The sequence below is a fragment of the Hippopotamus amphibius genome, chromosome 6 (genome assembly GCF_030028045.1).
Source record: "Hippopotamus amphibius kiboko isolate mHipAmp2 chromosome 6, mHipAmp2.hap2, whole genome shotgun sequence".
Lineage (NCBI taxonomy): Eukaryota > Metazoa > Chordata > Mammalia > Artiodactyla > Hippopotamidae > Hippopotamus > Hippopotamus amphibius.
The window spans coordinates 116,679,945-116,704,205 of NC_080191.1; the positions used below are offsets into that span (position 1 = coordinate 116,679,945).

At 35.6% G+C, this 24,261-nt stretch overlaps 1 protein-coding gene across 5 annotated transcripts in view; it reads left to right on the top strand.

Moving 5' to 3' along the window:
* Positions 1-24,261, top strand: part of PPP2R3A (protein phosphatase 2 regulatory subunit B''alpha) — a 183,615-nt gene that overhangs the window by 151,231 nt on the left and 8,123 nt on the right. For 4 of the 5 annotated variants that reach the window (XM_057738035.1, XM_057738036.1, XM_057738037.1 and 1 more), the window contains 3 exons: positions 3,376-3,551; positions 5,004-5,122; positions 6,830-6,936. In XM_057738035.1, coding sequence (XP_057594018.1) covers positions 3,376-3,551; positions 5,004-5,122; positions 6,830-6,936 — 402 coding nt within the window. Of the gene's footprint in view, positions 1-3,375; positions 3,552-5,003; positions 5,123-6,829; positions 6,937-14,627; positions 14,675-24,261 lie in introns of all 5 variants that reach the window. The other variant, XM_057738039.1, reaches the window with a different exon arrangement.

Genomic DNA, 24,261 nt, shown 5'->3' on the forward strand with positions numbered 1-24,261 from the left:
ATGGAATTTTACTCAGTCATAAATAAAGAATGAAATCTTGCCATTTGAAACAACATGGATAGACTTTCAGGGTATTATGCTAAGTAAAATAAGTCTAACAGAGAAAGACAAATACCTTATGATTTCATTTATATGTGGAATTTAAAAACCAAACAAACAAAATAAGACAGAAACATACTTACCAATATAGAGAACACAGTGGTGGTCACCAGAGAGTAAGAGGGTGGTTCGGTAAAATAGATGAAGGGAATTAAGAGGTACAAACTTCCAGGTTTAAAATAAATAAGGCACATGGATATAATGTATAGCATAGGGAATACAGTCAATAATATGGTAATAACTTTGTATGGTGACAGATGGTTACTAGGCTTGTTATAATCAATTCATTATATATATAAATGTCAAATCACTATGTCGTACACCTGAAACTAATATAATATGGCATGTCAACTATACTTCAGTTTTTAAAAAGGAGGGGAAAACAGCTAGCTTGGGGGGAGTTGTCTCGTTGCAGGTCTTAAAAGTGGGGGCGGGCACAATATGGGGTTCAAACTTTGCTCCTTGGGGAGAAGTTCTGGATTTTTAGTTTCCTGCTGATTGTGTGTCACTGTGCCAGGTTGGGGTTTACAGCAAGATTGTGTTTCAGCATCTCCTACCCACTAAGATGTGGATTTTTTCTCATTTGCCCAATATGTAGGAGTCACTCAGCTAGTTTTTAGGGTTTTTTCAGAGGAAATTGGTCCATATGTAGTTACAGATCTGGTGTGTCTGTGGGAGGAGGTGAGTTCTTAAACCAGAACTCTGAAATCAGTCTCTTGAAGAGATATCTTATTCATTACAGCATTATCAGAATAGCCAAAATATGGAATCAACCTAAATGTCTCTCAAAGAATAAATGGATAAAGAAAATGTGGTATATGCATACACACAATGGAATATTATTCAGCCTTTAAAAAGAAGGAAATCCTATCATTTGCAACATGGATGAACCTGGAGGACATTATGCTAAGTGGAACAAACCAGGCACAGACAGACAAATAGCGCATGATCTCACTTACATGGGAATCTAAAAAAAGTCAAACTTACAGAAGCAGAGAGTAGAATGGTGGTTACCAGGGGTTGGGGGTATGAGGAAAATGGAGAGATGCTGGTCAGAGGGTACAAAGTTGCAGTTATGTAGGATGAATAAATCTAGAGATCTAATATACAACATAATGACTATACATTTACTATAATATTGTACTAAATACTGGAAATTTACGTAAGAGGGTAGACTTCACGTCCTGTCATCCCTACCCCCCCCCCCCCCCCCCGCCAAAATGGAAACATTGTAAGGAGACGATACATTAAGTACTTTACTGTAGTCATGGTTTCACTGTGTATATCACATTATTTTGTTATATATCTTAAACACATGCAATTTTTATTTAAAATGTTTTTAAATTTTTTTAATGAAATTAGCCACAGTAAAAAAGTAGAAAGAAACATAAAATTAATTTTAATTATATATCTTATTTAACCCAATATATCTAAAGTGTTAGTTCAACATGTAATCAGTATAAAAGTATTGATAAGATATTTTACTGTTTTTTTCTTACTAAGTCTTCAAAATCTGTTGTGTATTTGCACTTAAAGACATCTCAAAAGAAGATGTGGCACCATGTATACAATGGAATATTACTCAGCCATAAAAAGGAATGAAATTGAGTTATTTGTAGTGAGGTGGATGGACCTAGAGTCTGTCATACAGAGTGAAGTAAGCCAGAAAGAAAAACAAATACCATATGCTAACTCATATGTATAGAATCTAAAAAAATGGTACTGATGAACCCAGTGACAACCAGGGCAAGAATAAAGATGCAGATGTAGAGAATGGACTTGAGGACATGGGGCGGGGGGGTGAAGGGGAAGCTGAGATGAAGTGAGAAGGTAGCATTGATATATATACACTACGAAATGTAAAATAGATAGCTAGTGGGAAGCTGCTGCATAACACAGGGAGATCAACTTGATGATGGGTGATGACTTAGAGGGGTGGGATAGGGAGGGTGGGAAGGAGTCACAGGAGGGAAGGGATATGGGGATATGTGTGTAAATACAGGTGATTCACTCTGTTGTACAGCAGAAACTGGCACAATAGTGTAAAGCAATTATACTACAATAAAGAGCTTTAAAAAAGAGAGACATCTCAAATTGGACTAACCACATATGGCTAATGGCCACCATATTGGACCATGCAAATTTGAATAATAAGAATTCCAGAAAAAGAGAATGGATAAGGGAAAAGAGAGGGCAGGGAAGAAATACAATAATTTAAGAAAATGTTCCAGAACTAAAGAATACTAATTTCCAAATTGAGCAGGCTCTGAGCCTAGCAAAATAAGTGAATTAGATGCAGACCAAGGCACTTCATCATGTTATTTCAAAACACAGGGACTCAGAAACCTCTACAGGCTTCAGAGGCGGAGAGAAAAAAAACAGATTGCAGTCAGAGGATCAGTGGCTTTAGACTTAACAACAATGGATAAATGGAAGACAATGGATCAGTGCCTTTAAAATTCTGAAGGAAAAGAACCACCAAGCAATACTATAAATACCAACCACATTAGGGGGTAGATAAAAGGTATTTTCAACTATCCATGAGCTAAAAATGTACCTGCTATGCTCCCTTTTTTAGGAAGCTACTTAAGGATGTGTTACACCAAACAAGGAAGTAAACCAAGAATGAGGAAAATGTGAGATATAAGAAACAGGAGGAAGGTGAAGGGAATCCCTAGGGTGAAACTGTGAACCAGGCCTAGAGATCAACCAGTCCAATTAGAGTAGGTCAGAAGGAACCAAGAAAGACTTCAAGGAAATGCCATTGATAGAATACCTAATGGAACTGATTATGGATGTAGAAAACTGGCAGAGGTTTTAGGGTTGAATTAGTAATAGATACTGTGCCCCCAAAACTTAGCAAATAAGAGATAAGAGAGAAATGTAAAGTTATAAACTGTGAATGTTGAGTAATTTATCTGTATTAAGAGGTTGGGAAGGGCATGTGGGTAAGATGGAATGAGTGGCAAAGAGCTGAAACCTCATCTTTCGCAGTGCAGAATTAATCCACAGTCCTTAAAACAGAAATATGAGAAAGGAACAGTATAGGCATCTTAACTAAAATGTAAAGATAAAAACCAAAATAATCAGGTGTTGAAAATGGTTGGATATGGGGAAGAGAAAATAAAGGTCTGCTATTTTTTTCTAAGCAGTTTTGTAAAACTATGTCTAAAGTATACACATGTGTAACTTTTAAAAGAAACATGAACAATAGTAAATCTGAGTGAATAAAGGACTTTTAAGGGACCATTGCTAATGAGTGTCCTTATCTCCTAGCATTGAGTACTGGTTCCGCTGCATGGATGTGGATGGGGATGGTGTGCTCTCCATGTACGAGCTAGAATACTTCTATGAGGAGCAGTGTGAACGGATGGAAGCCATGGGCATTGAGCCCTTGCCATTCCATGATTTGCTGTGCCAGATGCTTGACCTGGTGAAGCCTGCCAGCAATGGTAAGATTGAATAAAGAGCCATTTGCATTGTACACCTACATAACATATTAGTTGCATTCAAGGAAATGCAATGGATAGAATACCTAATGGGACTAATTATGGACGTAGAAAACTGGCAGAGGTTTTGGGATTGAATTAGCAACATGTACCATACCCCCAAAACTAAGCAAATAAGAGAGAAAAGAAAAATGTAAAGTTATAAACTGTGAATGTTGAGTAATTTATCTGTATTAAGAGGTTGTAATCCTGGGATGTAATCCTGGATTGTCCTAAATTATTTAACTTCCCAGAGTCTTATATACAGGCTTTCCAAATACAGAAATATTTAAGTTTCTCCTTCACTGTTAGCATAAAACCAACAATTGATGGCAAATTTTGTTTAAGAAATAGGCTTTTTCAATTTAAATAGAACTACCATATGATCCAGCAGTCTCACTCCTGGGCATATATCCACAAAAAAACATAAGTCAGAAGGATACATGCACCCCAGTGTTCACTGCAGCACTATTTACAATAGCCAGGACATGGAAGCAACCTAAATGCCCATCAACAGAGGAATAGATAAAGAAGTTGTGGTACAGATATACAATGAAATGTTACTCAGCCATAAAAAAGAATGAAATAATGCCATTTGCAGCAACGTGGATGGACCTAGAGATTATCATACTGAGTGAAGCAAGTCAGAGAAAGACAAATATATGATATCGCTTACATGTGGAATCTAATTTTTTTAAAAAAAGATACAAAAATGAACTTATTTACAAAACAGAAGCAGACTTACAGATATCAAAAACAAACTTATGGTTACCAAAGGGGAAACATGGTTGGGAGGGATAAATCAGGAGCTTGAGATGAACACACACACACTACCGTATATAAGCTAGATGACTGATGGGGACCTACTGTATTGCACAGGGAACTCTACCCAGTATTCTGTGATAACCTATATGAGAAGAGAATCTGAAAAATAATGAATAAGTATAACTGAATCACTTTGCCATACACCTGAAACTAACACAACACTGTAAATTAACTATACTTCAATAGAATTAAAATATTAGAAATATGAATTTTAAAAATTTTAAACAGAAGAAAAAAGAAATAGGCTTTTTCATAGAAACAGAAAGATTAGTGACTGCCAGGGGCTGAGGGTTGGGGAGGGGAGGGGAGAGGAAGTGGGACTGCTTGATGGGTACAGAGTTTCCTTGGGGATAAAGAAAATGCTGTGGAATGTCATAGTGGTGATGGTTGTGCAACACGGTGAATGTATGAGAAGCCACTAAATTGTATCCTGTAAAATGGTTAAAATGGTGAATTTTATGTGAACTTTACTTCAAAAAAAAATCAGTTTTTATCATCAGTAAGCATGTGCATATACTTTTAAACTTCAGTAAAAGTTTCTTGCACTTGCCAAAACAGCTCTTGAAATTTACCGGATTTGTTCTTACACAGGCAAAATAACTCTACGAGACCTGAAGAGATGCAGAATGGCACACATCTTTTATGACACTTTCTTTAATCTGGAGAAATACTTAGACCATGAACAGAGAGATCCCTTTGCGGTCCAGAAGGTACCAGTATAGTTTTAACTTCTATTTGCGGGCTGCAATATCAGGGGTTGTGTGCTACAGATAAAAATGGTCTCTTTTTACAGGAATTTTGTTATCTAAAGAGGTAACATTTAAAACATTTCATCACATACTGAAAAGAGAGAATAAAGGACCTAGAGCACATCTCTTCCCATAGTATTAGAAAGTATGCTGGGCTTGATTTAATTGTACTATTCAATTTCGGGATGACATGGTAATGAAAACTAGATTCTCTCCATGGTAGACAATCTTCAGATAATGTAACACTTTTTCAAGTGGTGATGATCACTGTACATGACCGTCAGTTTGAAGTCATTCTACAGGTGAAGAGGGGTGAGCTGCCTTCCCCATACACAAAAACCTGTAGACTCTCAGAAAACCCATGTCCAGAAAAAAAAACCAACAAAAAGCAGAATATCACCACTTCTGCTTCTATTCCCCTGTTTAAAGAGTAAAAATTATATTGATGGGAAAGAACTGTTTCGGTTGAGTCCTGTAGGAGTACAACTACAGGAAACTTTATCAGTCTTTTCTTTGTCTTCCATATGTTGCATAACTGTTCGACATAAATAGTAGTAAGAATACAACGATCGGCTTCTAAAAACAAGTACTCTGCACCGGAACTTGGGGCATATCAAGGTTGATTATCACTAGCCTAAAGTCAGTATTATATTTCATTGAGCTTAAGATGCCCCATTATTTTATATACCTTTAAGCAAGAAAAAACATTGCCAATTGTAGGTCTAAGATGCATGCCAGTTTCAGAGATGTTAAAAGGCTGGGGTGAAGTTCTTAAAATGGATTAAATATAGTAATTAATACATTGTGTAGTCACTGTTTAGGTACTTGCATTCTTCTAGGCATAACTAACCTTACGTCCTAGGGCAATGCTAACTTAATTTCGTCATGGAAAACATCATTTTACCTAGACCATATAATCCAAGATGCTGCCCGTATTGTAGAAGGAAAAGAAAATATATGCCCTTTTTCCCCCTCATTTCTTTTATTTTTGTTATAAATTTTACAGTAAATTTTTTACCTTTAAATTTTCCTTTTTTTTCTGAGAAGTAGTAATTATCAACATTCTGATCTGCAAAGAACGTTATTAGTCAGAAAGTGCTCAGTAAATTCCAAGCACTGTGTTGAAGAGACATTGGTTATATAGAGATGACTCAGTATATAAAGAATGGGTATATAGAGATGAAAAAAGAAGAGCAAAAGGTAGCAACCAAGCATACACAGTATAGTGAAGGAAATGACTGGGGGGAGAAGGGCTGTTTCTAAGAGGATAACACAGATGACATGGTATCTGAGCTGGCTTTGAAAGAGGCAATAAAAATTTGCCAGAGGAAGGGGTGGTACATTTCAGGTAAGCATATGTAAACCACAAATCACTCCAGATAGCTGGTGTGCAAAGTGCCAGAGGAGAAGGGCCTAGAGAAAAGATTCTGATTACAAGCCTGAAGAATCTAGACCTAAGCAGTCTAGTTGCTGAACAGTACCTTATAATTTTGTGATTCAAGGTGTAGAAAATCACTTTAGGAGTGTTACTTTAGCACCTCTTTTAAAATGTTTAAAGGAAACATTTTTCAGGTAGGTTTTTTTCAGTGATGTAAAACGTTTGTGGTGACCTGTCTCCAATTCTTTGTCTTTGATTTTGTTTCCTTTGGCCATGCTCTTCCCAATTAGGATGTTGAGAATGACAGTCCTGAGCCCTCCGACTGGGACAGGTTTGCTGCTGAGGAATATGAGACCCTTGTAGCAGAGGAGTCTGCCCAAGCACAGTTCCAGGAAGGGTGAGTGAGTCTCCCCGTGTCCTGTAGAACTTTTTTAACAGGGGTAACCACATTAGGACCACCTTAAAAAATCAAGGTAATAATCCTTTCCTATTTTTGCCATTTTCGAATATCATAAAAATGAGTGATATTAACCAACTTTAGTTAAATGAATATTTCCCCAGCAGTCTTCTCTTTCCTTCTTCCCTTTCCTGATTCCCTGAAAAGTCTTCTCATGTGCCATTTCCTTTAATGAAGTTGTACCTTTCACTGAAAACTGAGATCACTGTGCAGTACTTTGCTAGAGATGTTAGTAAACCCTATGAGTGCAGGAGGAGGCTAAAAGAACTGAAGCTCTTTTAAATAATAAAGATCATAATTTGTTTAAAACAAATCTTTATCAGACATGGTTTTGTGCATTCAACCCTGAATAGGAAGTAACTTCTACAAAGGATTTATAATAGGGTATAGTCCCATAAAGGGACCATGGTAAGAAATTAAATTATCCAAGACTTTTACTGCTTAGAACATTTCAGTAACTAATTTACTGGCTCTTTTCATCTTCCAGTGATTCCTTTAGCAGTTCCTCTAATTCTTCCTGAGTCATTGTTTCTTTAAGGCTCTCAATCCTTATTATTAATGTCATGCATTTTTGAATAGGCAGTGTATTCATTTGATTTAATATTCAAATAAAAGAATAGTAAGTTTCCTACTACCCATTTCTCCCCAGAAGCAACCACTGTTATTTTCTGCGTACTCTTCCGAAGACACTCCATCCCACTCCCTCCGACATGTTCTCACACTCTCTCTCCGATACACACACACACACACACGTGTATATATATATATATAAAAGCAAATACACATATACATTCTTTTATTTCTTTCTTTCTCTTACACATATTGTAGCATACTCATTATCTGGTTCCCTGCTTTTTTGCACATTTTTATAAAGTTTCTGTTATACAAGATGAATAACTTCTGGAGATCTGCTGTATAACATAGTAACTATAGTTAAAATATGGTATTGTGTATTTTAAAATATGTTAAGAAGATAGATCTCATGTTAAGTGTTCCTACAAAGGGAAAAACACACACACACACAAGGAAATGTTTGGAGGTAATGGATATGTTTAGTGCCTTGGTTGTGGTGATGATATCACAAATATATGCATATGTCCAAAATCATCAAGATGTATTCACTAAATGTGTACAGTATTTTTGTATCAAACTTCAATAAAGCTAAAAACAATAACAAAAAAGATTGGGAGACCAGCACAGAGAACCAAGTACTTGTATTTTATGATCATTGAGATAGAAATGAGGCATCACAAATATTTGGGGGGCCCTGAGTATATGAAAAAATTAACAAAAATAACTGAAGATTGGAGAAAAAAACAAATCAATAAATTGGAGATTATTCCATAAATATATTTAATGAATGTGCTAAGTTTTTTGTAACTGCATAATATTCCACTATATAGCTATACCATTATTTTACATTCCTCTGTTCATGGACATTATAGTGAAAATAGTGAAATATTAGAGATATGTTGCAGTGAATAATCTTACATACGCTGCATTTTATACATATGTGGAATAAATTTCTAGTGCGTAGCAAATAGCAAACTTGCAAAGACATAGGAGGATTTTAGAGAAAGCAAAAGAAATGATGCAGACACCTAGAGCTAGATATGGTGGGGAGCCATTTCATCCCTAGACCTAAAAGGACAAGGAGATGAAACCATCATCAGAACCCAAAGAGAGCAGCTATATGGAGAGGGTCACCAGACAGGACTTGTGACCTTCAATAATGGGATTTAGCCAACCTGTGGCAACCCGTCTGAGAGACAGCTGCTAAAATATCCCATTTCATTCACATATCCTTCAGTATCTTGCAGGTGCTTCCCTTTGCCTTCCAACCAGAAACCAGAAGACAAGATAGCCCACTGGTGTGGTCCATTTGGGTCAGACTCCTGGGGCACAGAGCTAGGGGAAGAGTAGATCTAGAGGGATAAACAGAAAATACCCAGCTCATCAGATAATGTCAAACAGTCCTCCACAGAGATTGTACCATTTTTTCCCCTACCATTAAGCCTTGACTGTCTTTTTTGAGAGTACTGAAGAAGCCATCACCAAACCATCTTCTTTAATCCAGAGATTTCCTTAAATATGCTTAGCCACAAAACCGGTGTCTCATTTTTATGTCAAAGACCCAAAAGAAACCCTTAAAATCATTCATCATTCATTGATTATCTTAAGTCTGACTGCATCAGAAGAAAAGACAGGCAAGTTGATTCACAGGCATGATTTAGTTTTTTAGCAGTGAGCTTCATTAATAGGAATTGGGGTAAGTTTACTGATCTGATGAAGCAATATCACTACTGTTAAGAACATGTGTAGATGTTTATAATAGTGAAAACTGGAGACAATCTAAGTATCTAATAAGATTAATAAAAATTATCCTACATATACACAGTGCAATCCCATGTAACCATTAAAAATTATTTTGTGGGTGTATAATTCTTGACTATCAAAGAAAAAATAGGGATGTGAAAGAAGTCTTTGAAAGATCAAGTAAAACTGAATAGAAAGGAACAAAATAAAGTATCAGAAAGAAAATTAGGTATGTATAAGGAAAACAAAAGGGATCTAACTTATATGTACTAAAAAACAGAGCAAATGAAATAGAGAAAATATTCAGAGATAACAGAAAAGCTCTTTTGAAATAAAAGAAGACCTGAGACTAAAAGGTTAGAAGTCACACCATATCCAGGAAATACTGATAATGACTGGCCCCCATAGATATCTGCTAAATTTAACAGAATTCAAAGATAAATAAAAGTTTACTTTGGGAGCTGTTTCCATTTTTTAAAAATGCAAGTTACCAGACCGGGGTGGGGGGGTGGCCGGGGAGGGGTGCGGAATCAGCCTTTCCCCAGATACCTCCACAGTAAGAATGAATACTAGAAGATCTTAAAATAATATTTATAACTTTCTCAGAGAAAGAAATTCTATATCCGAAAATTTTATACTAACCCAAGATGGCATTTAAGCATGAAAACACAAATGGATATTTTCAAACATATAAGAACTGAAAGGAATAAAGCACCCATGAGCTCTTCTTTAAAAAGGACATAATCATAAAACCAAGAGATGAACCAAAATAAAGAGCCCAGAAATGGAGTAGCCATGGTGGAAAAGAAATAATAGTGAGTGTTCAACCCATTTAAATATAAAAGGATAGAGTCAGAACATAATATTCTGGAAAAAGTAATATAACTAAAAGTGGGATAGAGAGAGGAGGAAGAAATATATGTGCAAGTTTCATTAGCAGGGCTTCAACAGCAACCCTCTAAAGCTGATAAATCAAGTCGAGGGTTTAAAACTATTAATTAAAATAAACACTTTAAAAACCAAAGCCAGATTCTAAATATTCTAATTCAATCAGAAAACATGTACACACAAAAAAGAAAAACACAGACCACACAGCATAAAGATAACAGAACTAAAACAAATACTTTTAGATCAGGGAATGTAAATGGAACAAACTCACTTAAAAGGATTCAATTATGGAATGACAACAAAAGTTGAATTAAGAAAGACTAAACACCCAAAAAAGCTCTCCTGATAACATCAGATATATGAAGCAAAAACTCCAAAAGGAAAAAAAAGGAGAAATTGAAACCTGATATTTGCAGCCACAGTAAAATATTGCCTGAAAATAGGTACCTTTGTGGTTTATTGTCGAGAGACCATTTACAAAATACATATTAGGCCACAAACAAAACTTCAGTGGACTTCTAAAAAGTAACAACAATACAGACTAGCTTCTTATTTCTAGGAGGTAAACAAAGCATCCTGTAGTTTTCAGTCTCTCATACCATATAAAAAGAAGAAATACAGAGCACCACCTGAAGTAAGAAGAGAAACTTGCAGTGGACCAAAAGAAGGAAAGTAGATGGAATCAGATTGAAGAGGGAGCCAGAGCTCAGGTTCTATGCAGGAAGATGCGGAAGATAATTGCCACAGATAAAGGGAGCAGCACTTAAAGACGATTCATACCTTAATTTGACTGAAACCAAGAGCAAGAGGGAGACCAGAAGAAGAAGCATCCAGGTGGGTTGAACCCTTTACATCCCATCCTACCCCTAAAGGAAAGACAACAGCAGTGACTATGGGATCTTGGGGCAGCATGGCCCATCCATCTCCGTGTTCCCATTAAGAACACTAGCAACCCCATGTTGCTCTCTCCTAAGCAGCCAGTGCAGAGGCAACAGTCTGTTCTCTACTACACAGTAAAGTGGACAAATATCAACCAATAAAATACTCAACAAATGGAAGAATTTTCAACCCTGGAAGAAGACTCACTGCAACAGTCAGAACAAGACATCAGAATGGGTACATTTACTTTTTTTCTTTTTTCTTTTTTTTTTTGGCTGCACCGCACAGCATGTGGGATCTTAATTCCCCAACCAGGGATCAAATCCACAGCCCCTGCAGTGGAAGTGCGGGAGTCTTAACCACTGGACCAACAGGGAAGTCTGACTGTTTTTAGAGAGATAAGAGAATATTACACTCTTCAAGCAAGACTGGCCAGTATCTTTCCAGTATCTGGAAATGAAAAGGGAAAAAATTTTAAATGAAAAAACACAATCACTGGGCTAAATAATAGAATGGATACATCTGAAAAGTTTTTGATTTGGAACATTGATTGTGATACAGGAGTAAGAAATCCTTGTAGAAACCTGTATAAATAATAGCCAGATAATTCCCAGAATTTTAGCTGTTTAAACAAATAAAAATATACACAGAAACAGGAATCAGCAAATTTTTTCTGACCAGGTAGTAAATATTTTAGGCTTTGCAGGTCTCTGTCACAATTACTTAGCTCTGCCACTGTGGTGTGAAAGTAGCCATAGTATGTAAGCAAATGAATGTGGCTATGTTCCAATAAAATTTTAATAAGACACTGAGATATTAATTTCAGATCATTTTCACATCATGAAATATTCTTCTTTTGATTTTTTTTTTCAAATTTAAAAAGGTAAAACCATTCTTAGCTCATGGGCTATACCAAAACAGGTGGTGAGACAGATTTAGCCCACAGATTGTAGTTTCCCAATCCCTGTACTAGAGTGAAATTTTAGAACATAAAAGATAGAGAAGAACTGAAAAGCTACTGGAGAAAGAAAAAAAAAAAGGTTAGCCACAAAGTAAACACAAAGAGAAATAGAGGATTTCATTGAAATACTGCAAAGAAAATAACTGAACCTTGAATTTTGTTCCTGTTTAAATGTGAGGGCTAAAGACATTTTTAGACATTCAGAGATGCAAAATGTTTACTACCTGCAGATGATCTCTGAAATAAATATTAAAGGGTATTCTTCAGCAAGAAGGTAAATATATCCTAAAGAAACAGTGGGATACAAGAAACAGCAAAATTAGTAAAATTTATCCTTAGAATTAGGGAAGTATTGATTATATAGATAATGTTAACAGAGAGAGTAAAAGAAGGTGAGGGTGATATGTTATGAATCATTATTAGAGTGGAGAATATAGACACTGATAAATTTATATTTTTCTTGCAATGACTAGAGTTAAAGTATGTCTGTTAAAAATTTTAAGGACAGTCACTAAAAGAATAAAAATTAAATGGAAAACTTTCTAATCATTTTTGGAAAAGACAGTAGACTATTAATTGGGAAAAAATTTTGTATAAAGAAAACTCAGTGTAAGGACTTACCTGGTGGCCCAGTGTTTAAGAATCCGCCTGCCAATGCAGGGGACATGGCTTCGATCCCTGGTCCAGGAAGATCCCACATGCTGAGGAGCAACTAAGCCCATGTGCCACAACTACTGAGCCTACACTCTAGAGCCTGTGAGCCACAACTACTGAGCCCATGTGCCACAACTACTGAAGCCCACATGCCTAGAGCCCATGCTCTGCAACAAGAGAAGCCACCACAATGAGAAGCCCACGCACCGCAACAAAGAGTAGCCCCCGCTTGCCACAACTAGAGAAAGCCCGCGCACAGCAATGAAGACCCAATGCAGCCAAAAATAAATAAATAAATAAATAAATAAATAAATAAATAAACTCAATCTACTAAAAGACAAGTATGTTTATCAGTATTCTTTTGGTGAGAAGTGACTTTAACTCAAATTGGCATAAGGGGGAAAAAGCATTAGCAAAAATGAAATTATTGGCTTATAGAACTGAAAAGTCTGGGGATAGTACTGACTTCAGAGACTTAGACTTTATCTCTTTCATCTCTTAGATAATGCTTTTCTTTCATTCTTTCACTCTTTAGCAAGCTTTTTCATATGTGGTGGCAAGATGATAGCTTTAAGTTCAAATAAAAGAGAAAATCCCTTTCCCACAAGATGCAACAAAAGCCTAGAATCTTTATTGGCTCTAATTGGCTTGGTTTGGGTCTAGTCCCTGAACCAGCTCCTGAAGGAGTGAGGCCTAAAACTTAGCTTGGACAGGAGTCAAGTTCATCCAAACCATGTGTTTTCCCAAGGAAAATTTGGGAAATTTGAAAATACAGCCAAAAAAGGGGAAATGCTATACTGGTAAAGGAACAATAGATGTCCACTACAGTAAAAAAGGAGACAAAAAGACAAAGACAGTACAAAATAAACAGACAGAGTAAGTCCAGATATAGTATGAATCACAAAACTCAGAATGAATTAAAAATCCAACTGTATACTATTCTTTTAGATTCATACCTTACACAGAGGTAACAGTCAAATAAGTAACAAACAAGAGGAAATCAGGTATAGTAATGTTAATGAGACAAATAGAATTGAAAGCTTTAAAAGAAACTTAACAGTATTTCAGCAGTTGGCCATGAAAATAAGTTATGAACTTTATGCAATACATAAAACAAGTCTGATAGAAATACAAGGAAAAATTGACAATCCCGTACCATAGTCATATAAAAGCCAACAATCAAATAGGTCACAAAATTTATAAAGAATATAGAATTAGTAAACTTTCATAGAGGTACTCAAGAGTATACTTGGTACCCAAAATTATACTTGGTACTCAAAAAGTATATATGGAACCATCACAATAAAGTGCCTATTTATTAAGGCAGAGAGGAAATTGCAACATTTTTTTTAATTACTAGCATGTAGGCCACATTTATTACTTAAAATGTAACCTGAAATTAACAACAAAAATGTACATATCTGGAAAGTTAAAAATAAAATTTTGAAAAATTAAATGTATCTTAAAATAACTGTTAAGCTAAAGAGAAGATCAACATACCAATTAGTTTCTTTTAGAACCAAACAATGAAAGCATTATATTTATTAAAATCTGTGGGATATGGACAAGGGAAAATATGTAACCTGTAGACAGAAATAAATGAATTAGGTTATCTCAAGATGCATGAAAAAGGATGACAAAATAGACCCAAATAAAGTACATGAAAGGAAGAAATTAAACAATTGGATTTCAAACAAAAATAAATCTATTAACTTGTCCATACATACCCATATTCTGTGCCAAGCACTATTCTAAATATTTTAATTCACAAAACCTCTGTTTTGTAGGTGTTGTTATTCCTATTTTACAGATATTAAAACTACAGAAGATTAATTTGTCAAATCTACCAACATATATAAAAGAATACATCATAAGTGAGTTTTATCCCAAGATTGCCACAGTGGTTCAACTTTACAAAATTTGTCATTAACAGATTAAAGGAGAAAAAAAGAAAGCAAGATATAAACTGATTCTTTGAAGGTATGTGATAAGACATATTTTCTGGTTTGGAAAAAATCATGAAACTAAACAAACGTAAGAAGAGCACCTCCTTAATGGGTATAGAGTATTAATCCCATACCCCAGAAATAACCAGCTAAAAAATATGGAAAAAAATCCTACTTGTGATATCAACAAAAAAAGTGACTTGAAAATATATATGAAGAAAATATAAAATTTCACTGAAAGTTATAAAGGTTCCCCATGTTAAAATTAATTTATTAATTTGATATAATCCCCCCAACTATGTTGTAGAACTTGACCAGCTAATTCTAAAACTCATATTGAACAATAAATACAAAAGAATTGCAGTGAGTTCTGAAAAGAAGCAAAGGTATGGTGGGGCACAGGGGACGTGTACTATAAAGCCATAGTAATTAAACTCATTATAGAATCCATGCCAAAACAGAAGATTTATGCAAAGCAATATATTATATGATAAAGACAGTGTGTCAAGAAAAGTCTAGTCAGTAAAATGTTGGTACTTTGTGGTGGAGTGAAAAAAGTATATATTAAGCTAATATCTGCATGCAAATAAAAATTTTAAAAGCAAAAAAGTGATGGGAGAAATTTATAAGGAAATTATAAATTTGAGTATATTTAAAAAGTGACAAATTCTATATCGCAATCAAAAGGCAAACACATAGGGTTGAGTCATATGGTCAATAATAATATTCTTTCATAAACTGGATTCTTCAAAATCAGTAGTTAAGAACATGAATGTTAACCAGTTGTAAAACATCAAAAGATAGAAATTTCACCCAGGGAATAACAATGAAAATTCCCATTTCACCAGCAGTTGAAATACAGTAGCCGGATATAGCAATTTAAATGTTATTTGTAGCTGACAACAAAGCCCCAAAATACATGAAACAAAAATTGCCAGCCAATTCAGCAATTATAGTCAGAGGTTTCAACACTCCTCTTACAGTAATTGATAGAACTAGAGACAATCACTAAGGATACAGAAGATGAACAACACAGTCAATGTATTTGATCTAATCAATATATACACTCCACAAAACAGTAGCAAAATATACATTTTTCTCAAATGCATATGGAACTTCTTCAGGAAAGACCATATGTTAGGTGAATAAAACAAGATTCAGTAAATTCAAATAAAGTGTTGTCTGACCATAATAGAATAAAATTACAAATCAATAACAGAAGGAAATCTGGGAACCCCAAAATGTTTGCAAATTAAATAACATACTTATTTAAGTGTGGGTCAAAGAAGACACTGCAGGGAAATTTAATATTCTCTTGAAACCAATGAAAATAAAAGAACATATGAAAATGTATGAGGTGCAATTAAAGGCAGTGCTTAGAGGAATATTTATGGCCCAGAAAGGTCTAACATCAATAATATAAGCTTCCATCTTAAGAAGCCAGAAAAAGGAAGAGCCAACCATACCCAAAATAAGTAGAAAGAAGGAAATAAAGATCAGAGTAGAAATTCATGAAATAGAAAATAAGGAAATGATTTGAAAGAACTAATGAAATCAAAAGTTTGTTCTTTGAGGAGGCAAGGATATACAGTGGAGAAAAGACAGCCTCTTCAGTAAGTGGTGCTCGGAAAACTGGACAGCTACATGTAAAAGAATGAAATTAGAACACTCCCTAACAACGTACACAAAAATAAACTCAAAATGGATTAAAGACCTACATGGAAGGCCAGACACTATAAAACTCCTAGAGGAAAACATAGGAAGAACACTCTTTGACATAAATCACAGCAAGATCTTTTTTGACCCACCTCCTACATTAATGGAAATAAAAACAAAAATAAATAAGTGGGACCTAATGAAACTTCTGCACAGCAAAGGAAACTGTAAGCAAGATGAAAAGACAACCCTCAGAATGGGAAAAAATATTTGCAAACGAATCAACAGACCAAAGGTTAATCTCCAAAATATATAAACAATTCATGCAGCTCAATATCAAAAAAACAACCCAATCAAAAAATAGGCAAAAGACCTAAATAGGCATTTCTCCATAGAAGACATACAGCTGGCCAAGAGGCACATGAAAAGCTGCTCAGCATCACTAATTATTAGAGAAATGCAAATCAAAACTACAATGAGGTATCACCTCACACTGGTTAGAATGGGCATCATCAGAAAATCTACAAACAGTAAATGCTGGAGAGGGTGTGGAGAAAAGGGAACACTCTTGCACTATTGGTGGGAATGTAAATTGATACAGCCACTATGGAGAACAGTATGGAGGTTCTTGAAAAACTAAAAATAGAATTACCATATGACCCAGCATTCCCACTAATGGGCATATAGCCAGAGAAAACCATAATTCAAAAAGACACATGCACCCCAATGTTCACTGCAGCACTATTTACAATAGCCAGAACATGGAAGCAACCTAAATGTCCATAGAAGATGTGGTACATATATACAATGGAATATTACTCAGCCGTAAAAAGGAACGAAACTGGGACATCTGTAGAGACATGGATGGACCTAGAGACTGTCATAAAGAGTGAAGTGAGTCAGAAAAACAAATATCGTATATTAACACATATATGAGGAATATAGAAAAATGGTACAAATCAACCAGTTTGCAAGGCAGAAATAGAGACAGACGTAGAGAACAAACATATGGACACCAGATGGGGAAAGCGGGGGGGGGGGGGGGGGGGGGGATGGGGGGGCGCTTGAGATGGGATGAATTGGGAGATTGGGATTGCCATATACACATTACTAATAAGGAAATAAATATCAAATTGTACACTTTAACTATATGCAGTTTATTTATTATATGTCAATTGTATCTCAATAAAAGTTCTAAAAAAAAGTTGGTTCTTTGGAAAGATTTTAAAATAGAGATAAAGCTTTAGGAAAAAGAAGGAGAGAAAGGAATAAATTAAAATCAGGATAAAGGAAGGTGCATCACTATAGACACTATAGAACTTAATTATAAAGAATTATGAACAACTTTATCCCAATAAATTTCATATCTTAGATGACGGACAAAATCCTTGAAAGACTCAAATTACCAAAACCAGCTCAAGAAGAAATAGAAAATCAGGATAGACTATATCAAGATACTAAATAAGTTAAGTTTCCCCAAAGTTTTCTTTGCCATTGGTCCAGGTGGTGCCAGTGGAAAGTTCTATCAAATATTTAAGGGGGAAAATAATAATCTTTCATTAATACTTTCAGAAAATAACAGTAGGGGGTAACACTTCTGAACTTATTTTAGAAAGCCAGTATTGCCCTGATACCAAAGCCAGACAAAGATACCACAAGAAATGAAAACTACAAACCAATATCCCTCATGAACATCAATATAAAACTTTTTACAAAATATTAAAAATATCAGGACTTCCCTGGTGGTGCAGTAGTTAAGAATCCACCTGCCAATGCAGGGGACATGGGTTTGAGCCTTGGTCCAGGAATATCCCACATGCCGAGGAGCAATTATGCCCATGCGCCACAACTATTGAGCCTGCACTCTAGAGTCCGAGCCACAACTGTTGAGCCCACGTGGCACAACTACTGAAGCCCATGCACCTAGAGCCCATGCTTCACAAGAGAAGCCACCACAATGAGAAGCCTGCGCACGACAACGAAGAGTAGACCCTGCTCACCACAGGTAGAGAAAGCCCAAGTGCAGCAACGAAGACCCAACTCAGCCAATAAATAAATAAATAAATTTTTTTTAAAAAATTCAAATCCAGCAACATATAAAAAAGATTATACACTCTAAGTGGGGTTTACCCCAGGAATGAAAGGCTGTCTTAACATCTGAAAATCTATTAATGTAGTACACCATATTAACATAATAAAGGACCAAAAGCACATGATCATTTCCATGGACATAAAAAAAGCATTTGACAATAACTCTTACCCAAGTAAGGATAGAAAGGAACTTCCTATAGTTGACATCATACTTATTGTGAAAAACTGAATGCCTTTCCACTAAGACCAGGAACAAGGCAAGGATGTTTCTGTTCCTTCCCATTTCTACTCAACACTGAAACTCAGGGTCCTATCCTGTGCCAGTAAGACAAGAAAAAAACATTAGAAGTATTCAGACTGGAAAGAAAGAAGTAAATCTATTCCTAGATTATGTAGCCTTTAAGTAGAAAATACAGAGAAATCTGCATAAAAGCTACCAAAACTAATAAATGAGTTAGCAAGGTTTCAGAATACAAGCTCAACATACAAAAATCAGTTGTATTTCCGTGTATTAGCAATGAACAATCAAATAGTGAAATTCAAGTAAAAAATAATAATTCTATTCACAATAGCATGAAAAAGAAAAAAATACTTAGGAATAAATATAACAAAAGAACTATAATACTTGCACACTGAAAACTGCAAAACACTGGTAAGAGAAATTAAAGAAGACCCAAATAAATAGAATTAGAAAGCTCAGTATTGTTAAAATGTCATTTCTCCCCAAATTGATCTACAAATTTGTAAAACCCACTCCCTATCAAAATCCCTGCAGGCTTTTCTTATAGAAATTGGCAAACTGATGGTAAAATTTATATAGGAATGCAAAATACCTAAAATAGCCAAACACTTTTCTAAAAGAACAAAGTTGAAGGACTTAGGCTACCTGATTTCAAAACTTATTATAAAGCAAACCACCATCATGGCATGGTAGAACTGGTAAGTATACATAATCAAGGAAACACTCTATGTATACAGCCCATTAATTTTCAACCAAAGGAGGAAAGGTAGTATTTTCAGAAATGATGCTGAAATAATTGGATGTCCATATGTAGAAGCAAGAACCTCAATCCATATCTCACACCATATACAAAAATAATTATCTCGAGTTCCGTGGTGGTCTAGTGGTTAGGATTCAGTGCTTTCACTGCCATGGCCTGGGTTCAGTCCCTGATCGGGGAACTGAGATCCCACAAGCCACATGGCGCAGGGAAAATAATTATTGTTATTTTATTATTATTATTATTATTATCTCAATAAATGTAAGAGCTGAAACCCTAAAGCTTCTAGAATAAAACACAGGAGAAAATCTTTGTGACCTTGGGTTAGGCAAGAGCAATAAAAATATTGATAAATTGCACTTCCTTCAGAATTAAAAACTATTGCTCTTCAAAGACACCATTAAGAAAATGAAAAAGACACACTGGGGAAAATATTTCCAAAAACATTCTGATAAAAGACCCTATCTAGAATATATAAAGAACTTACAGCTCAGTAATAAAAAGACAACCTAATTTTTAAATGGACAAAAATTTGAATAAACATTTAACTAAATTAGAGGTACAAACAGCAAATAGATATATGAAAAGATGCTCTACATCATTAAACATTAGGAAAGTGTAAATTCAAACCACAATGAGATACACTACACAGCCACTAAAATATCTAAAATCACTAGTTGGCAATGATGGAAGAAGCTGGAACCTTCATATATTGGACAGATGTGGATGTCAAATTATGTAGCCTCTTTAAAAATGTTTGGCAATTTCTTTAAAAGTTAAACAAACATTTATCATATGAATCAGCAATTCCACTCCTAGGAATCTACCCAAGAGAAATGTTCACCCAAACACTTGTCCATGAATATTTATAGGAGTATTATTCATAGTAGCCCAAAGCTGAAAGTAATCCAAATATCTGCTAAACTGGTGAATTGAGATAATAGAATGCTCTTCAGCAATAAAAAAAAAAAAAAAAAAGGAATGAACTACTGACAAACACAACAACATGGATGAATCTCAAGCCAAGTGAAAGAAGCTAGCAAAAAGAGTATACTCCCATCTTGTATGATTCTATTTATGTAAAAGTCTAGAAAATGCATTAGGGACTTCCCTGGCAGTCCAGTGGTTAAGGCTCCGTGCTCTGCAGGGGATGCAGTTTCGATCCCTGGTTGGGAACTAACATCCCTCATGCTGCACATCACAGCCAAAAAAAACAAGGCAGGCTTGTGGTTGCCAAAGGGCAAAGAGAGGAGGATGGATTGGGGGTTTGGAATTAGCAGATACACACTACCGTATGTAGGGTAGTTGACCAACAAGGATTTACTGTGTGGCACAGGGAACTCTATTCAATATCTTGTGGTGACCTATGGTGGGCAAGAATTGGAAAAAGAATATATATGTATAACTGAATTTACTTTGCTGTACACCCAAAGCCACCAGATCAGCTATATCTCAATAAAAAAGAATACTGCAAATTTTAACATTTTTAAAAAAATTCTATAATGACAGAAAGCAAATCAGTGGTTACCTGGGGAGGGCAAAAGTGATTTTAAAGGAGCATGAGGAAACTTTCGGGGGTGGGGGCAGGGCACGGATATTTTCATGATCTTGATGTGATGCTTTTACAGATGTATACAAAAGTCAGCTTATTAATTGTACACTTTAAATATAAGCAATTTATTCTGTGTCAGATATACCTCAATAAATAAAAGGAAAGAACTACTAATACATGCAACAACACTGATGAATCTAAAAAATACCATTCTACATGAAAGAAGCCAGACACTGAAGACTACATATTATATGATTCCTTTTATATGAAATTTCTAGAAAAGGCAAAATTATAGGGCCAGAAAGCAGATCAGTGGTTGCCTAGTTCCAGGACTGAGAGTAGAAGGTGAATGCAAACAAGCACAGGGAGAGGAGGGCCAGATGGAGAAGCGAAAGTATTCTAAAATTGAATTGTGGTGATGGTACAATTGTAAAAATTTACTAAAACACATTAAACACTTAAGATCAGTGAATTCTATGATATGTAAATTAAACTTAAATGTTTGTAAAAAGCAAGCACCCAAAAAGTTTAGCTTATCAAATTGGTAGGAATTTTTTAAAAGATAGTTTTAATTCATTAAATATTTGCATTCTTACTGTATGCTAAGCATTATTAGATATTGGTGAACACAGGCAGGATCCCTGCCTGTGCAGGGAAAACAAGCAGATACAATTAAAATAAAGTGTCTTAACTGCTGTCTCATAGAAGCAGCACATTGTAGTAATAGATATTGCTGTTAGAAGCAAATTGCCCAACCTCCCTGGAAATTAATTTGACAATATGCTGCAAAAGCCTGAATTCGTACCCTTTGACTCCCAATTCTATTTCTGGGTATCTATTGTAAATAATCAGAATTTAGATAGAACTGTTCTATCCAAACAGTTGGCACTGGTCACAGGTAATTATAAAATTAAAAAATTCAAAGCAACACAAATGTACAGTAATAGAATAGTTAAATAAGTCATGGTATCTATGTCATATTAATACAGACATTTAAATTATGTGTTGTACAAAAAGAACATGGAGAAATCAGGGTCACAAAATTGTGATATAATCTCAATATTAAAAATGTGTAACTCTAGAAACAAGCTAAATGATAAGGCTCCAAAATATTAACAATGGTTAACTCTGGGCTGTGGGATTGCAAGTAATTTGGTTTTTTATACTGTTCTGTAATTTATAATGTTTGTATAATGAACATGTACTACTTTAATAAAAAGGAAAAAGTTATTTTTCTCTTTTATCTGTTTATATAGGTAATATTTATTCGCTGCAGAAGCATTAGAAATGGAGATAAAAATCTTCACCTAAAATGCGCCACCCAGAGATAGCCTGACTTATCATTTAGGAGTATATCCTTCTAGACATTTCTTTGCAAATAGATAAGTAATTTGTTTTACAAAAATGGAATTTTATACTACATACTGTTTTGTAACCTGCTTTAGAGGAAGGAGACCATAGAGATAGCAGGTCTAAACACTTAGAAGTTTATTAATCTAAAAAGAAGAGAAAATGATGGCAGCTGAAGAGAATAACTGGCTCAAGCAAAAGTTTTTTTCAAATTGTGGTAGTGCTCAAAGAAGGTGCCAGTGTGTTTGGAGGGGAGAGAAGGGAGGCAAAGGGATGCAGACAGAAATACAGGTGAGGGGTCACAAGAGGAGATGCAGAGACCAGCTGTAGTGAAATTCGACCAGTGCATATGAGAGGCTTCTGCTGGACACCCCTATTCTCATGTTGTGGGAGATAAGAGAAGGCCTGCACAAAGCACGTGTGGGTGATGAGATCTCAAGGGGAGAGTTCTCGAGAAGCCTTACAATAGCCATGGCCTGTAGAGTGAGCACCAGAATGTCAACAAAGGAAAAGAAAGGCCTGTGTATAGTTGTTAATAACTGACTGACATGGTTCAAAAGAAAGGCCACACCCAGAATTCCAAGGCTACAATGCCTAAGGCTTCATCTCAAGAAAGAGCATAAGCTTAGGAGCCAGACAGATCTGGATCTACCTCCCACTCACCAGCTGGGCAGGTTATCTGACTCCTGAGGCTCAGTTTCAGAAGATACCAGCAACTACCTTCCAGGCAGTTGTGAGAATCAAAGATAATATATATAAACACCTGGCACATAGCAGATACCTGACAAATAGTAGCTATTACTACTACTACTACTCCCTGAAGGGGAAGTTACAATATAACATCATGGTTAAAAGCACAGAATTTGGAGTTAGACAAATTTAGTAAAGTTCAAATCCTTGCTCTATCACTTACTAGGCATCTAAGCCTCAGCATCCCCTATACAATGAGGATACCACCTGCCACACCAAGCTGTTTATGGGTTAAAGAAGACAGTGTACATAATATACTATGCCCTTAGGCATAGTACCTATACAATCAATAAACAATGGCTGTTATTGCTACCACTTCTGTGATCTTGGCCAGATGACATAACCTCTCTGAACTAGAATTTAGTCAGGTATTACGTTAGCATTCTTCTGCCTACTTTGTTCCCTTCATTCCCAGGGCACAGAACATGGCACACAGTTGGCACACAGTAAATATCTGTTGCATGAACAACAGGACTGTACTGAGAATGAGAGATAAGTATACAATGTATCTAACAGTGTCTGGCATATAAACGTTGGGGAAGATGGACCTAGTTCCCACTGGAATATGGGCTCCTTTAGGGCAGAGCACCTGGCTTTATTCATCTTGTAATCCCAGCACCTGGCAAACTGTTAGGGATGTAGGAGAGCCTCTCAGCAAATGTTTACTGAGTGGCACAGAAGGCAGCAGTAATCTGGCAGCCACCCTCAGTATAAGGAAAACTGCAGGAGCCCAGACAGCTTGACCCTCCAAAAACAACTTGAAATTCTCCATCTACTTTACCATCTAACATCATAGGTCACATCTGGGCCAAATGCCTGTACCTCCAGATTCAAGGCTGGTACCTAGGTAATGCCTTCAATCAGCAACCTAGTAATTAAAAAATAACAAATAATCTAGTTATGACTCCATATTTTAGTGAAGTGAAAGAGGGTCAAGGGTCTCCATAGTTATGAGTTTGCAGACATTATGAGTTATCCCATCTAGCATCAAGGTAAAATGAATGGTCATGGGGAAGCCAGAAAGACAAGGGTACCAGTTACATACCTAGTCAACTAAATGTGTCACCTGTTTGAAGATAACAGGTTATGACACCAAATTTATTTATAATGGACATTCTTACGGTTTCTGCCATGAAGTTTAAAAGTCCACAAAAATTGTGAAAAGCAGACTAAAAGGTCCTCCATGTTGCTATCTTAAACTGCAGCCTGTAATAATTAGAA